Source organism: Acanthochromis polyacanthus, chromosome 18 (genome assembly GCF_021347895.1).
Source record: "Acanthochromis polyacanthus isolate Apoly-LR-REF ecotype Palm Island chromosome 18, KAUST_Apoly_ChrSc, whole genome shotgun sequence".
Taxonomy (NCBI): Eukaryota; Metazoa; Chordata; class Actinopteri; family Pomacentridae; genus Acanthochromis; species Acanthochromis polyacanthus.
The window spans coordinates 13523747-13539580 of NC_067130.1; the positions used below are offsets into that span (position 1 = coordinate 13523747).

General features: G+C 39.4%; 2 protein-coding genes across 2 annotated transcripts; one reads left to right on the top strand and one right to left on the bottom strand.

Annotated features, from left to right (window-relative positions):
• Window positions 1-329: 329 nt before the first annotated feature.
• psmd5 (proteasome 26S subunit, non-ATPase 5) lies at window positions 330-7005 on the bottom strand. The gene is made up of 10 exons (XM_022198582.2): window positions 6769-7005; window positions 4822-4966; window positions 4631-4744; window positions 4417-4545; window positions 3961-4070; window positions 3667-3809; window positions 3251-3442; window positions 2246-2355; window positions 2002-2142; window positions 330-1810 (listed from the first exon to the last, which is right to left on the bottom strand). The coding sequence occupies exons 1-10, from the start codon at window positions 6939-6941 to the stop codon at window positions 1553-1555; spliced, it is 1515 nt and encodes a 504-aa protein (XP_022054274.1). The 5' UTR covers window positions 6942-7005; the 3' UTR covers window positions 330-1552.
• A 4656-nt stretch (window positions 7006-11661) lies between these two features.
• Window positions 11662-13033, top strand: LOC110954176 (beta-1,3-galactosyltransferase 9). Its single transcript, XM_022198541.2, has 2 exons — window positions 11662-11733; window positions 11834-13033. The coding sequence occupies exons 1-2, from the start codon at window positions 11728-11730 to the stop codon at window positions 12938-12940; spliced, it is 1113 nt and encodes a 370-aa protein (XP_022054233.2). The 5' UTR covers window positions 11662-11727; the 3' UTR covers window positions 12941-13033.
• The last annotated feature ends 2801 nt before the right edge of the window (window positions 13034-15834 follow it).

Sequence of the window (15834 nt, forward strand, 5' to 3'; positions counted from 1 at the left end):
CTCAAAGGAAACCCAAAGATCAGGGTAAAATACAAAAAGTCAAACTGACTGCTGCCCCCTAGTGGAGATGACAAAGAACACCAGTCAGCTTCTGTACTTCGTCAAGTGCAGAGATTTCAAACTGACACTTAGCAGAGTTTGAGTATATTAGTCACCTTTGTCATTTACTCCATTAAATCCGGATATAAAAAAAAATCTTCTTATTATGAAACTGTTGCTTAAAAAATAAAAACTTTGGAATTTCAAGAGTTACACTTCAGGGAGTAATAAATATTATTTTCCTGCAACTTGTGTGCAAAGCATGAAAAGTGAAGAAACACCACCAGCTGTAAGTCTGAATCTTTTTTTAATTGAATAATTAAAAAAAAGTCATTCTATTTAGTAAACAAAAACACATCATTGACAGAAAAAAAAGATGTGGTGAATGTCTGAAGGATTTTGAGGAATGAGTTTGATAAATGAGGCTGTATTTTTGGTCAAGTCCAGTGTGGAGTGAAGGATGCTGGGATGTGAATCTGTAAGTGCCTGGGTGGGTAAAATCTTAGATCTTTAATTACTGCTTAAGACTAAACCTGTGTTAACGCACCACATGGACTAGATTTGTGTGACAATGTGGAGATGTTGATGCAATTATGTCACCATGTTTGACGCTTGTGTGTGATTTTCAGCACAGACATAGTTAAATGGATGCTTCCTGCTTCCTATTTAAGGGATATTCCAGCATGCTAGTGTTTTAATAAAGGTTATTTAAAAAAAAAGTCCAACTCAAACAGCAGATTTTTTAGGATCCTCCACTTTCTTAGCAAAATCTTTCATTAGAACCTTTCTGTCCTCTAATTACTGAAGTCCTTTGAACACCACACCCCTGAGTTTGCAATCTTTCTGCTAATTTTATGGTCTGGTAAATTTAGTCTCTATGCCGAACTAGAGACAGCTATATACAACCATTTTCAAAACCAGTGTAGTACTACTTGGGTTAACTAGTCTCTAAAACAGTGGAGTGCTCCTTTAATATGGCTCATATTTGCAGAGATTTACTATTTTACTTGCCACTCTAGTGATGTTCATATTTGTAGAGTGTAAAAATACTTTTAAAAGGTCTGACTGCAATTCAAACATGTTCATAAACTGAAAAAGGTTTCCCCATTGTCATGTCACTAATTTTACTTGAAAGACACATGAATTCATTCTACAAACAATAATAGATCTTCTCATGAAGTTAGAAAAAAGAAAATGACTGAAGACGAGTATAAGGTGGTTAATGTTTTATCAGAAAAGTCTCTTATGTTCAAACACTCCAAACTATCCTTTTAATTATGTTTTTCTTGATGCAGTCGAGTTTTAACCTGTCGGGGATTCTTATTTGCCATTTTATGCTGAAAGACCAAAGAGCTTTCAATCAAGCGAGCTCGTAACAACCTATTGTTAGAATTATTTGTGTTTTGTCATAGACTAAGTACAATAGATCAACCCACAGTTAGACCACTCAGGCACTTACCCTTTACTTTAGCATTAACCAGGAGCCCATGAAGTGTACCTGCTTTTATCTGAATCAGTCTGCTCCCTCTGTGCCGACTGAGGCCACAGCTGACACATAATAAGGTCCTTCTCTCAGGTAAGTCTTCAGACGGATGTAATTTTGGCTGCCTAGTACCTCTGCTGCCGTTGACGAACTCGCAAGTGACCCCACCAGTTCAAATTTAGCATCTTTGGCCTCCTTTGTCTGACCTGTTGAACGATCCAAAATGAACTCCATGAATCCAGGAGTGCTAATCATCAGCTTCTGACCCCACGGCTGAGCGGCTATGGCCTGAAAAACACATAGATATCCACTTAGGAAGTTACAATAATAAGAGCAATGCTTGTGAAATCAGAGAATACCAAAATAAAAAACAAAAACACAGGAGATCTTTATTTTCATGTAAAGTTCTTTAGTTTTACAGGTAATGAAAAGGTCAGTAACACAGAGAGAACATGATGGCAGTCAGAATCAGTGCTTACAGTGAATATCCGCAAAGCCCCGCAGTGCAGCTCTGGAAACGGCTGAGTGCTGATGTTGCGAATCATGTCCATAGGCTGGTTAGATAAAAGGTGGAACCAGGACTCTGTCAGGGCCAAAAGGTCTTCTGTCTGCTGCTCTGGCTGCAATAACAAAAACAAAATTAAAACACTGATAAAGTTGCTGATGGCATTCAAAGACACCAAATTTTGATCGTGATTATTCCTAACGTGTTAACACAAATACCTGTAGGGTGAGAAGTTGTGATATGGCGTCCAAGCTGCGCACTCTGAGCTCTGTAGCTCCAGAACTGGCGAGCTGGCTCATTCTTAACAAGACAGACTTGAACTTTTCTCCTGAAAAACAATCCCCAAACATCCCAAGACATCAGTTATAATTACAACACATTTACGGCAAGTGAAACCTGACACTGTGTCTTTTATTCTGGAGGGAAACCTCAAAGTAAACCACAACTAAGAAAAAGGCAGTTTGACACAGGAAGGAGCATAAAACAAAGGCACGCTTGAAAACCATTGTGTTCCTTTTCAAAACTGATGTTAGTTTTTAATCTCTGGTTTCACTGCATTCAAGTCAGATTTACCAAAATTTCTTTACAGGACGTTAATTGCTTGTTCCAACCGCGTGTTTATGACTCATGAAATCTAATCACTGCCAGCACTTGTCAGCAAATTTCACTCCCAAAAATGTTACAAGAAGATTTTCACACTACAGAGAGTCACTAAAAGAGAGTCAAACATGCTAACAGTGCCAGGAATGGACCGAAAGCTGTGAAAATAATAATTAATAGTACAGAGGAAATGGCTTGATGATGTTAGATTTTCTTAAACATTGCAGCCCATGACAAATATTCAAGGTGAGAAATATTTGACATGAAAACAGCTTTACTGAACTGGACGTAGATCAGCTTAAAGACCGTGATGAAGGCATTACCATGGAAGAATTTGTGAAATGGCTGTAATGAAAAATTCCATTAAAAATGATGAGTTCTTACAAATGTTGCGTTCCATTAGACATCATGTTTTACCTTCACTCATTCATATTACAGAATTATCTATTAACATGAATCATGCAAGGTCAAACAAGTTTTTTTTTTTCTTTTCAGCAGAAACAGGCTATCTGTCTGCCTCTTGAATCACTCCTACCTGCCGCTTCAAAATAAAACCATTCATTAAAGTGGTCCTTGCATGATGAGGCCCAGTGGTTCAAGTCGTACAAATACACCAAACTAACCTGTTTTCTGCAGGACCTGCTTCCCCTCCACAGTAGATCCAAGTAGTCCCAAAGTGTCCAGGGCCACTCCGATCATCACGGGGTCTGGATCCAGGGCCATCTCAAAGACCTTGTTCTGGAAAACTGGGTAGGTTTCACAAACCTGCTGTGGGCTGTCCATAATGGCCAGGTTGCCAAAGAACTTCACCAAACCTACAGCAGTAACATTCACACTGTAAAGCACTGAGCACTGCAGCATGTAGTATTAGAGGTTTTCACAATTAAGTTTCTAGTATTTGCATTCCTTCTCTTATGTTTCAGGTGATTCAAAGCAGCTTCAGCTTAATTCATGATGACAAATTAAAGTCTGTTTTTCTTCTTAACTGCCTGTGGCATTGATTCACGTGAATAGTTTTTCATTCAGGAATTTGACTTGCCAGGAAGGTAGAGGGAGGAGAAGGGATCAGTGTCCGCTCCTCTGATCATGTTGGAGATCTTATCCATTATACCCTGCTGGGCCAAATACTGTCGGCCATGCTGACTGTGGGCAAGAGTGGTCACCATCTCTATAGCTGTGGCTCTGGAGGAAATAAAATATGCAACACAAATTAACAGCATGATAGAAAAGGAAAGACACAGAGCACAAGGTGAAACTGTGAAAGCAAAGATTAGATAAACTTATATATAGTGAAATTACTGCAGATAAATAGTTTTCCCATTTCATTTCATACCTGATCAATACATCGTCTCCCGTCAGTTCACTGAGCAGCTTAGAAATGAAGCTGCTGTTGGCACAGTATCCGAGAGAAATGGGAGAAACCGATGAGATTTCCACCACCAGCTGCCAGCAGAGAGACGGTCATCACTAATCAAGCTTTCATTTAATTAAAAAAAAAAAGTCACAGCAACAAATACGAAAAATTAACAGACAAAATGAGAGTCTGGCAGGAGCAATATCTCTCCAATAGATAGCCTTTCTGTTTTCCTTGAGAACCATTAATTAACATTTACTATGATGGCGCCACTACTCTGCTAGATGGCTGCAACTTGAGATAAATGATAAAACGCTACAATTATTGCCAATACTTTAAACTGTGGTTAATAACTTAAACCACACTGTCACTGGTTCTGTCATATTAAGGGTGAATGGGAGTCATTTTAGAAAAGCTGCATGCACTTAAACCCACCTCATAAAATCTGTATCTGACAATGTCACTTGTAGCCATCACATCCTTCATCACTTTCAGCAGGTCAGTCTGGAATAATTTGTCTAATCCAGGCTTGGAGTGACTCAGTTTAGATAGGGACTGAATCGCCTAAGAAATAAAACAGTTACTGCACACACTCCAGAAGAATTTAGGAAATTCATTCAAAAAGTCATTTCAGTGCTTCATTTATCACCTGTTTTGCCACAGACATCTTCTCTTCTCCGATGCAGTGGATCACCGATCGCAGGATGTCATTATTGTTGAGGATTTCCGTGACAGCGTCTGGATGCTCCACCACTCGACCAATCTGACAGAGAAAAACGAGAATACTTTATATTGTCATTGCTTAAAGCAACACTTTCCATGAGTGTGCAGGCAGCCTACCTGTGTCAAGGCCAGTATTTTGACGCTTTCATTTGGATGGGTCAACCCCCCCTGCAGCTCCACTCTGTAGTTCTGGACCACCTGAACAGGGCTGAGGGCCATTAAGAAACGTTCAAGGATGTCCACGCACAGCTCGACCTGCTTCCTGGAAAACACAGCTGGTATTAGGAACTGTAAACCTACTCATCATTAGTTCAACGGCTGCAACTTTCAAGTACGATCATTAACGCTGCACAGGTTTCAGCATCAGCATTGAGATATGATCGATACTCACATGGCAGAAATGCACTGAGAGGTACTGCTAACTACCTAAATTACATCACGCTACACTTTCTCTGCTGTGATACAGAAAGATGACATGTTTTTCTTTCCATGATTCATCTACAGGATAAGTCCGTTTTATAAAACATGTTACAGTTATTTATGAGTTCTTGGATACAATAAGACTTCTTTTAAAGTTTTTTTATTTACTCCAGTCACAAGACACAGAGTATGCTGACGTGTTGCTCCACCGCTGGTCCTCTGCCAATCAACAAGGCAGCACAAGTAAATTGTTTGACCATTTCAAAAAATAAAAAATAATATCCTTTGTATGATGAGTGAAAGTCCATGTCTGAATGCCAAACTGTTCTGGCAGCTTTTCCCGGTTTTCCAACATATGAGAAACTTCCAGTTTCTTTTCCTCCAGCTACAGATACAGATGCACTCCCATACAAAAATCACCCCAACCATTCCAAAATGATTAATTCTTCCCAAATAAAGTTATTCAAATCATCTTGTGAAAATTGTTGTATTTTTCAATCACATCATATATCATAAAAAAATAAATACCACAAGATTTTATTTTTTCCCCAATTTTGACAGCCCTGGTGCATAAAATATTAAAAGAAATTGTTTATTGTTAATGGAAAACATTATTCTCAGACTCAGAGAATTTAAATAGACTCATTTAAATAGTTTGATTTGTCAGATCACTATAGTCATTCACTTAAAAGTCAGAAACGGCTTAGAAAACTAGCAAATGCTACCATTAGAGCAGGTAGAACCACTGAGTTTTTGGCATTTTCACTAAAAAAATATATATATCAACAATAAAACAGCCAAAGTGTGGATATTTTTTGTGAGTAAAATAGAGTACTTTATAGGGTTGACTGTGTATGCAGCACATTAAATTCTGAATTTTAAAATAAGTCTAAGTTGTATTGTGAGGGTGTTCACATCCATATTGGACAAAATATGCTTGGTGTACCCATAAATTAACAGCAACAATATATGTTGAATTCATGAGCTTAAGAAAATGTGTTATTTGTTAAAATTGTTCCTTAATAAAGAAAAGACAAGATAAACACTTATCTCCAGAGGGAAAATGTGGATGTAAAACAGTATAAAAAATGTAAACAAACAGAGAAAGGAATTTGTGAGTAAAGCGATAAACAAATGGCAAAACTTAGACACCTGACATGCTTTGTGCATGAAGCAAACAGCAGTGCAAATATAAACAATGTCTTGTAATTTAAGTGTGTTTTTACAATCAATGACCAAAAACTGTAGCAGCTTTCATTTTCAGTTTTTCTGCATCTGCACTGTCTAAAAGTTCGACAGTGGGACTTTGTGTAAAAAGGGCAATGATTCCTGCAATGTTATTGACACGGACATCCCAAAAACAGTCTGAACATTAAAGTTAACTATGCAATTTTCAGACACTGTTTCGTTTTGAGGCCACTAACATGAGAACACTGAATACTGTCCACACCTGCTCTGCACTGTGTGCTTGGTAGCATTGTAGCAGTTAGCTTGCTAACAACTCGCCCAGCTAAATGTAGCTTTTAATATCTAGCTAACATTAGCTGCAGGTATGTTAGCCTGCTGTACACTAACACTGACTCAGCAGTTAACAAACACCACTTTACCAAACAGTGTCAACAAGATGCTGTGAGTCAAACCAACCTTTCATTTGTGTTGAGCAGAGAGAAAATCACGTCCAGACGTTGTCCGCTCAGAGAGTCTCTCAGAGCGCTGACAGGGATCGATAAAAGGGCTGTTTTTAAACTCTGCAGCTCTTCAATTGGATCTTCAACGCCGGAGATTTCCTCCAACAAACTCTCTATGGAGGCAGCCATAACTGTTAGTGTTTAGGAAACTACAGACAAATGTTTCCGCCTGTCGTCAAACTGACTTCTTCTTACTTTTACTGTTTCACATCAAACCCACGGCGCTTTACCGCCACCTGCTGGACGGAGTGGGAGACTACACTTCATTTCAGATATTTTTCAATCTCTTTACGTCCCCCACAATTCTCTAAATGAACTTCTAATTATTATAGCCATCATTTATGTTTGACTGGAAGTTTTAGATTAATTGTTACTCCTATACTGTATTGTACTAATTTTAACCATACAGTAGCAGTAAAAAGTTGCAGCACCTGCTCATACAAGGAATTTACATGCAAAAATATATACATATAAAAATGCAATTTAAGTGTAAACAAAGCAATATATGTTTCATATTGTTTTGGGTGTAGGTTTCATTTATGCATTCATTAAAGCAATCTATAATCAAGAATCAAGAATCGTGTCACTGTTTTCACGTAGCACAGCACTTCGGCTTAGCCACCTTACTTCAATGTGGTGCGGCAGGCCATGGGTGATGTTACTGTCACTGAGAAGGCAGTCAAACTGACGATGGTTCGGACCTCTGGCTCGGACGAAATTAACAGTTTGGACAACCACCTTTGACCAAGACGTCTTTGTCAACAAAGAAAAAAGTGGACATCGAGTGTAGGATTTTCCAAGACAAATGGACCACTTCCTGTTCGTTCACTGGTGAATGACAAACCTGTGTGCTCGGTGCAAGCAAGGAATTTAATCTTCGGACTCGGCATAGCGAAAAATACAACAGCTTGCAAGGACAACTGAGAAGACAGAAGGTAAATGAATTGTTGGCGGGTTCGAGGAAACGGCAATCTGTTTTCACCCGGAGCCGTGAGGTCAGAGATGCTGCAGTGAAAGCCAGCTACCTAATTGATAGCGTTAGCATCAAAGCCATACTCTGAGGGGGAGTTCGTTTTAAAACTTGCAACTAAAACTGAAGGCTGCAGAAATCGTAAGGCAGAGGTGTCAAACTCAATTGCACCGGGGACCAAAACTCAAAGCACACTTTAGGTCGTGGGCCGAACAGGATAAACATTCGTTGAATATACTAAAAGTAAATGTTTTTGGAACATAAATAGGAATAAAAACAGACAGGAATATTATTCCACAATAAATAAACTTAAACTTTATATAACTTGAAATACTTTGTTCTCTATCAAAATGTCTCTTGTCAAAATTATAAAAGTTACAACTATGAACATGCTGCAAAAAAACATGAAAAAATGAAATAAAAATTATGCTTTTCCACAAAAGTAAAAATAACCAATCAAAACATTCAGTTTTCTTTGCTCTTGGGCCATTGCATAAAAAATAAACTTAAACTTTAAGTATTTCCTTAAATTTATTTTTAAGGACCTTTAGCAAAGGGCCATGAGCTGGATTTGAACCCCTGACCATTACATATTGCTCCTGTTTATAAGTTTATAAGTTGTCCATTTAACCTGCTGAGCTTCAGGGGATGGTAACTGTTGTTTGTCAAGGAAAAGTAAGCATGAGGACTTGCCGCTGCTGTGTATTCTGGGAAACCTTGTGGTTTTTTCCAACTTTGTTGTACGAACAACAAATTACATTTTCAGCTTATTCACAATTACAAATTTAGACATATTGAAGTACACACGATTAGTCTGATGTGTATTTTCATGTCAAGTAGTACAGCTATTTTAATTTTCATGTTCAAACAAATCAAAATACCAACTCTGCTGAACAGACTGTAGTTATCTTTTTTTTACAGTGCACAAACTCACAAAATTCCTTGTGTAGCTCAAGAACTCTATTGAGAATCTTTCCTGGACTCAGCCAACACACCTCTGTATGATAAGGAATGTCGGCAAATTCTGAATCTATTTCTCACAAAAAAGAATGAAATTGCCGGTGGTTCAAACCTTCAGCTCGGATAAAGTTTACGGTTTGCATTACAGTGCTCATTAAATGTTCCATTTTTAACACTTTACCACACGGCGTTTCCTGATGGATGATGCAGTGATATGCTGTCAACTCACCAGTACAGTTCTCCTCCTGCATCTTTACTCGCATCCTCCCCACTTTTTTCACCGCACATCACCGGTGCTCCATCTGTTGTAAGTCCAACAACAAGTTTGACCCAGGGCAGTTTCATGTCGGTTACACTTGGACATACATTTTCAAAAATGTCTTTTCCTGTTGTTGTCCCTTGCATTGATTTAATGTCCAATATTTCCTCTGTAACGCTCAAATCGGAGTCCACTCCACGGATGAAGATGGCTAGCTGTGCAGTGTCCATCATGTCAGTACTTTCATCAACAGCAGGAGAGTATTCAATAAACTTTTTGCTTCTTACAGTCAACCGTGTTCTTAAATCAGTGGCCATCTGACAAACCCGATCAGCAACTGTATTTCTACTCAGGCTTAGATTTGCCAACATCTGCTTTTTGTGTGGACACCTTCAGCATACAGTTCTTCAGAAACTCTCCCTCAGTAAATTGACTGGTTTGGCTATCTCTTCTGCCACAATAAAGCTTGCTTTCACAGCAGCTTCACTTTGTGTTTTCGCTCTGGTGAAAAACATCTGCTGAGATGTCAGATTCTTCTTTAACTCTTCTACTTTCTGAAGCTTCTGGTCTGCATGCAGGTTTTTCAGCTTGTCCTGATGTTTTGTCTCAAAGGGCCGTCTTAGATTAAATTCCTTAATTACAGCCACATTAGCTCCACAAATAAGACGCATGGCTTTACGGCAATGTCAACATACATAAACTCAGCCTCCCATCGCTCCTAAAAGCAACTTGTATATGAGACTGTATGTCCAAGAGAGAGGTGTAAAGTATTTATTTATTTGTTTGCATCCAGTGCACATTTTGCTTTTTTCACAGTGAGTTTGCAAAACTCTTGCAGCTCAGTGAGTGAGAGGTCATACAAAACTGTTGTGAGACTTGTTTGCCTAAAGTGTCAGACTTAAAATATTAACACAAGAATTAGTCAGAGCTCGTGTATTCCAGTGAGACTATTGAGGATAGTTTGCTAAATCCCTACGTACCTTCACTTTGTCTTAAACTTGATGGTGAACATAACAAAGGAGCACATGATGAATTTCAGCTGATACATTAGACTCTAACTTCCAAAAATGGCATCAAATATTAATATCATGCTCTGATGAAGGCCCACTGTTTCACAGTATTACATTAACATGTTGTGTTGGGTGTAGTCTTTTCCCTGCTGCATTAAAGATTCTTCCTGTTTCTCTGATTCACGCCGGTTCACAGACTGAAACGCTCTGCTGAAACTTGGCCCGGTTCCATTGTGTCTGTAAAGCTTTCTGTCTGTCTGTCTCCCTGCATCAGGTCACAGCTCAGACAATAAAGGAGCGATACATTATGGCTTTTGACCAGCCACTGAAACAACTTACTGCCATACCAGTGGCTTGCATCTTGGTTGCTCTTCAGGTTTAATCTTCATCAACCTTCATCTTTGTCTCAGCACTACACAATCTCTGAACCTCCCTCCCTGCTGTGTCTTTTTGGGGTTAAGCAGCTTGCACCATGTAGTTCCTATCATGGAACAGTGTAATATTATGTCATTACTATACTTCTTGACATTATGTTTTGGTTTGGACTTTTGGGAACTAACTGATATGATTGTAAAACACAATGCCGCGAGGAAGCAGAGCAGCAGGATATAAGTAAACAAGAATCCTGAAGTACTGAAAGCATTTACTGGACTTTCTGCTGCATCTCTAACTACATCCAACAGTCTACTAACCTAAACAGCACTTCTGTGTCCCAACAACAAGACAAACTACTAACAAACTGTAAATTAGTAAATTTTTCAAAAGTCTATGTGTGACTAACTTAAAACCTGATGCACTGAATGGATTTTGTTAAGACAAATAGTGTCCAAATACAGTTTTTGAAGAAGAGGTATTTTGCATGAAAACCTGGGATATGTAATATGTATAAAACATGTTTAAAGTTTGGGTAGCAGTACCTACTGAATCTCAACCTGGTTGTTGATAGACCTCACATCTGTATTTGCTAGCATATTATGTTTATCTTTCTCACACATTTATAGATTCTGTTACTCTATAGGATAAAAAAAAATAAAAAATCAAGAAATGATCAAGGTCCAACATCTGGTGCCAAATAATGGGTGCCAAAAAAGTGCAGTGTCTGCATATATATATATATATATATATATATATAGGTACCACATTAACGTGAAGCATGCGTTAGTCAGGGATTCTAACATGAACCTTTAAAAGTGTGTAATAAACACCTCAAGTGTTAAGTATATTCTCTTCTTTCTTGAGTCTTTGCAGATGCAAAATTAAATGTAATTAGTTTAGATTAAAAAGGAATTATAGTTAATCGTGATTAATCAAAATTATTTCACAGCAACCCTGTGATTAATCTGATTCAAAATCTGAATCGTTTAACAGCACTATTTAGAAAATTTCTGTGAAGATAATTGTGAAAAAAAACATATCAGACACAAATTACTATTCTAAACAGAGCACTTTTAGACCATGTCTGGATGGGAATGTTGTTCTTATGGTATGATTCCACTTTTCCTCCTTGGTGTCATTAATGTTGTATGCATGAAGCAGCACACGCTCCTCTTGATGAGGCACTGACTCGGGGTGCAGGGTTACACACTACTAGAGTTTCATGAAAGTGGAAACCCGGTCTGTCAGCAAGTACTGATGCAAAGCAAACCACAGCGGGAGGTCCTCTAAACACATGCAGTTGATAAACTGAGAACCAACACGACGACTGAAGCAGGTGTCATGCAGGTATGACGTTGATTCTTTGCAGCTTATACATTTTAATATAACTTATGTTTGCTACTTGTATCGTAATTTATACTTTCTATTTCTCTGTCTAATGTTCCAGTGCTCTCTGTGCAAGCTACGTACCCACCAGTGGTGTTTCCTGCTCTTCAACGTGCTGCTCTTCCATGCCTTGCTGTTTGGGGCAGACTTTGTTGAGGAATACCTCCTGCAGCCCACGCCTGGGGTTTACACTGATGGCATGGTTGTTAGTGTGAGGGAGAAAGCGAGGAAACTAGACCTGAGCAACTCCAGGGACAACGTGTCCAAGAGCTATCTTATTACTAACCCTGACGCCTGCAGAAACTCTGACCTCTTCCTCCTCACTCTGATCTTCAGCTCACCTGCTAATGTCACCCAAAGAGATGCGGTCAGGAAGACATGGGCCAACCAAGTGCTCATCCAAGGCTTTCCAGTCAGGATACTGTTCTTCTTAGGCTCAACTCAGACTTCTGCTGCACAAGAAGACCTTGTGAAAGAGTCTGAGCTCTATGGAGATGTAGTGCAGGGTCATGCTGCAGCTGACTCATCCATCCATGGCCCCACAGAGAGGACAACATTGGCTTTCCTCTGGGTGATCACTTTCTGTCCTCTTGCACGCTTTGTTCTGCTGACCAAGGACTCTACATTTGTCAATCTCCCTGCCATCGGAGGCTACCTGCTCGGGCTACACAGACACCCTGAGGACCTCTATCTAGGCCGAGTGATCCAGAGAGAGTCTCCTGACAGAGACCCCAACAGTCCTGGTTACCTGCCCCCAGCCGTATATCCTGAAAAGTACCTGCCTGAATACTGTGACGGAACAGCTTACGTTCTATCCCAGGATGTGGTCCGGAAAGTGTTCGTAGCATCTGCAGCTGTGCGCGCATCTGCTCCAGCTGATGTTTACGTGGGCCTTTGTGCTCAGAAAGCTGGTGTTGCACCAACCCACAGCGCCAGGTTCTCGGGAGAGAAACACATCCGCTACAACGCCTGCTGCTACCGCTATATGTTCAGCTCAGCAAGAATGGGAAGATATGAACTAGAGAGAGTGTGGGCAGATCTGCAGCTGAAAGGTGGAAGATGTTCACTGTTCCAGACTTACTATGGCCTCGTGACCTGCAAGGCCCTCACATACTTGGACAAACTGTCCTTCATGAACTCCCCGGAACAAAATGAACCTTATGGTTAACTGATAGGGTGCTGGGTTAAGAAAAAAAAAAGTGGAATAAGCTTTTTTTCTTGTGTACATGTTTTTCAAAGTGGATCACTGTAATATATATCAATAGATATGTGTAATTGAACATGCAGTGAAAATTAAATAAAATCTTGTTATATATCTCCAAGCTGATAAGATCGTCTCTAAAATGTCTAAATCACCTCCAAACTTGAGGGTGGGAATGCACACAACCAGGAGAAAATAGATCTTTTGCAAATATTTTTACTAATCAAACACAAGTGTATATAATACTAATATTATCTGTTGAATTGCTTTGTAACAATTGTTGGAATAGAGACATTTTCTTAGTTCTGTGTGTTTCTTTCTAAATATGAGAAGCATGGTGGACATTTTCTGGTTACAAAAGAATACATACATAACACAAACTTATCCACTTATGCGAGCTATAAGGAGTCATTAATAATATTCAGTATGTATTTGCTTGGCAGAGTCTAATTTTTTCAGAACTCGTCGTCCTTGTTTTGAAAAGCCCTGCACGCCCACACAGGTATTTTGACTTATTCTGGCTCATAAATGCTCAGGCAAGTTCGACGAGGACCGACGTTTTGACATCTCTCAGTTAGAAAAGGATGGATGCAAATTGTGAAACTGCTGAATTCCATTTGACTGCCTGAGAGGTTCAGTCTCTGGGTCTTGTTGTTGTGCACAACGGCTAGCTCGCATTGTCACGACTTGCCGGGACAGCTGAATATAATGAAGCCATGATATTCATAATGCCTGTGCTTCTCCTGCTTTGACAATTCCAAATGTGTGGGCAAGGTAGGGCTAAGGATGTTGTCTTGCCCTTGGCACACATGCAAAATAACAAGTAGGTGAGTCAGGGAGCTGTAAATGAAGCAGAGTCTGTACGAGCCCACACAGTCCTAACAGGAGGTCTAATCAGGACAAAATGATTGAGAACACCTGTGTGGGTGGACGTTCGGTGTGGTGAAAGACGGACAAAACTGTGGTACAGTATCGACCTTGATATTCAGGTGTTTTTTAGTTTAAACTTACCTTTGACAAAAGAATACTAATTGAGTGAAAATGCCTTTTATAGAGATAGTAGCAAGTATAGCAGGTGTCTGAGTTTGACATATTTGAAGCTATGGTGTCATTCATCAACTTGGTAAGTTGTATTTCCTGATTTGGGGGGAATTTTAAATGAATTTAATAGTAGTCTAGTAGATTATGGCCTAAATGACAGATTAGCTCAAACTAAACTGATGGGTTTTCAAGAAATGTTATTATTATTTACATATTTTCCAGGAAAAGATACAGTTCACTGAGTACACCGAGGAGGACATCTAGTGCCCAGTATGAGGGACAGCAGCCTGTTAACTTGCTGTCACTTTTAACATTTTAGTGGTTCTTTATTTGAAGTCTTTTATATAAAATCTGCTTATCTTTTTTCATATGAAGCCTCTACCCCAATAGAATTATTGATAGCATTTACAGGAATCGGTTAATATCATTTAACAAGGAACAGTCACGTGTTCAAGTGTTAGTATGTTAACTGTATGTGGGTTCTTTTGGTTTGCATTGATTTAGTGTAACTGAAAGGTGTAAACACATATCATTTAGTACTACAGTACAGCAATGTTTGACTTTCATTTAAGGTTTCCCAGCAATTTTATGTTCTCTAAATCTTGCTCAAACGACTGCTTCTCACTTCAAATTCCACAAAAAGGAAAGTTTGGCCACTGTCCCAGCACCACGAGCTGACCAAACAAAATGTTTGGGTGTTCTACAACCTTCTCTTCTGTTTCCCTGCCAGTGGTTCACACTGCAACATTCGAATCCATGCTGGCCAGGTTCCATTGTGTCTGTGAAGCTTTCCCCGGCTGTCTGTCTCCCTGCATCAGGCCGAGGTATTCAAACAATAACATCTCAGCATGTCTATAATCATTCTGGCCTAAGACCAGTCATAGCAACCATTTGACTGGCATACCATCATTGTGAACCCAGATCGCTCTCTAGGATTAATCAGAATTAATCAGCATCAACACGATCCATCCGTAGCCCGAGCACCACATGATCCCTGGCTTCTCTCGCTGTCTATTCCTTAACATGTGGCCCCATGATGCTTCAGTTTTCGGCTGTTGTCGTATTATGGAAACTGTTGAGGAAACACCTGAACACCTGAGGGAACAGTTCTACAATCATTCACTTTCTTGCTGAGAGATAGATGAGAAGATTGACACCACTGAGACCAGTTAAGGAATGATCCAGCACAAGATTTGCCCATAAAATCATAATTTCTCATTTTTAGACAAACACCCATGACAGTAAATGGCTCTCATACCATGCTGTCACTTCAGCTCAGTAACTAGTGGTCAGTAGAAGCCTGACAGAAAGTTAAATTACTTTTGAGTAAAGCAGTTGCCTTCCAAGTGTATATGCAGAAACCCAGCTGTTACTTTGCTTCCTTCCATTGTGTTATTGTTGGACCAACCCCGTCATTTGTCACTTTATCATACATCTGTGATCATACTCTTTTCTTTTCACTTGTTACCCTCAGTGCCCCAGTTTGAGGTGGCTTCTCCATTTCCCCGTGACATGTTTGTTGTAGTTACCTTTGCTTGCCACACACTGTTATGAAGTCAGTGATAGCTGCTTGCGCAAGTGGACTTATTTTCGGAAAAGTAGAATTCAGTGGCCAAAACAAAAGTAATGGTCCTACATTATTTTTGTTGCTTGAAAGAGAGGTCATTTTAGTTCATTTTAAAGTCATATGAGGGCATTTCAAAAAGTTCTGGGCCTCACTAGAAAGCATCAGAATAGAAGGACTCTTCTTGCACTATTTTTCAACATAATCCCCTTTAATTCCAATGCACTTTGTACACTGATGTTCGAGCTTTGCTATC

Bases quoted from the DNA above. Each gene is read 5' to 3' on its own strand.
- psmd5 (XM_022198582.2), bottom strand. From the start codon at position 6,941: ATGGCTGCCTCCATAGAGAGTTTGTTGGAGGAAATCTCCGGCGTTGAA. The intron at 4,967-6,768 runs GTTGGTTTGACT...TGTGTTTTCCAG, and splicing joins CTGCTCAACACAAATGAAAG to GAAGCAGGTCGAGCTGTGCG. The intron at 1,811-2,001 runs GTAAGCACTGAT...TGTGTTTTTCAG, and splicing joins GGGCTTTGCGGATATTCACT to GCCATAGCCGCTCAGCCGTG.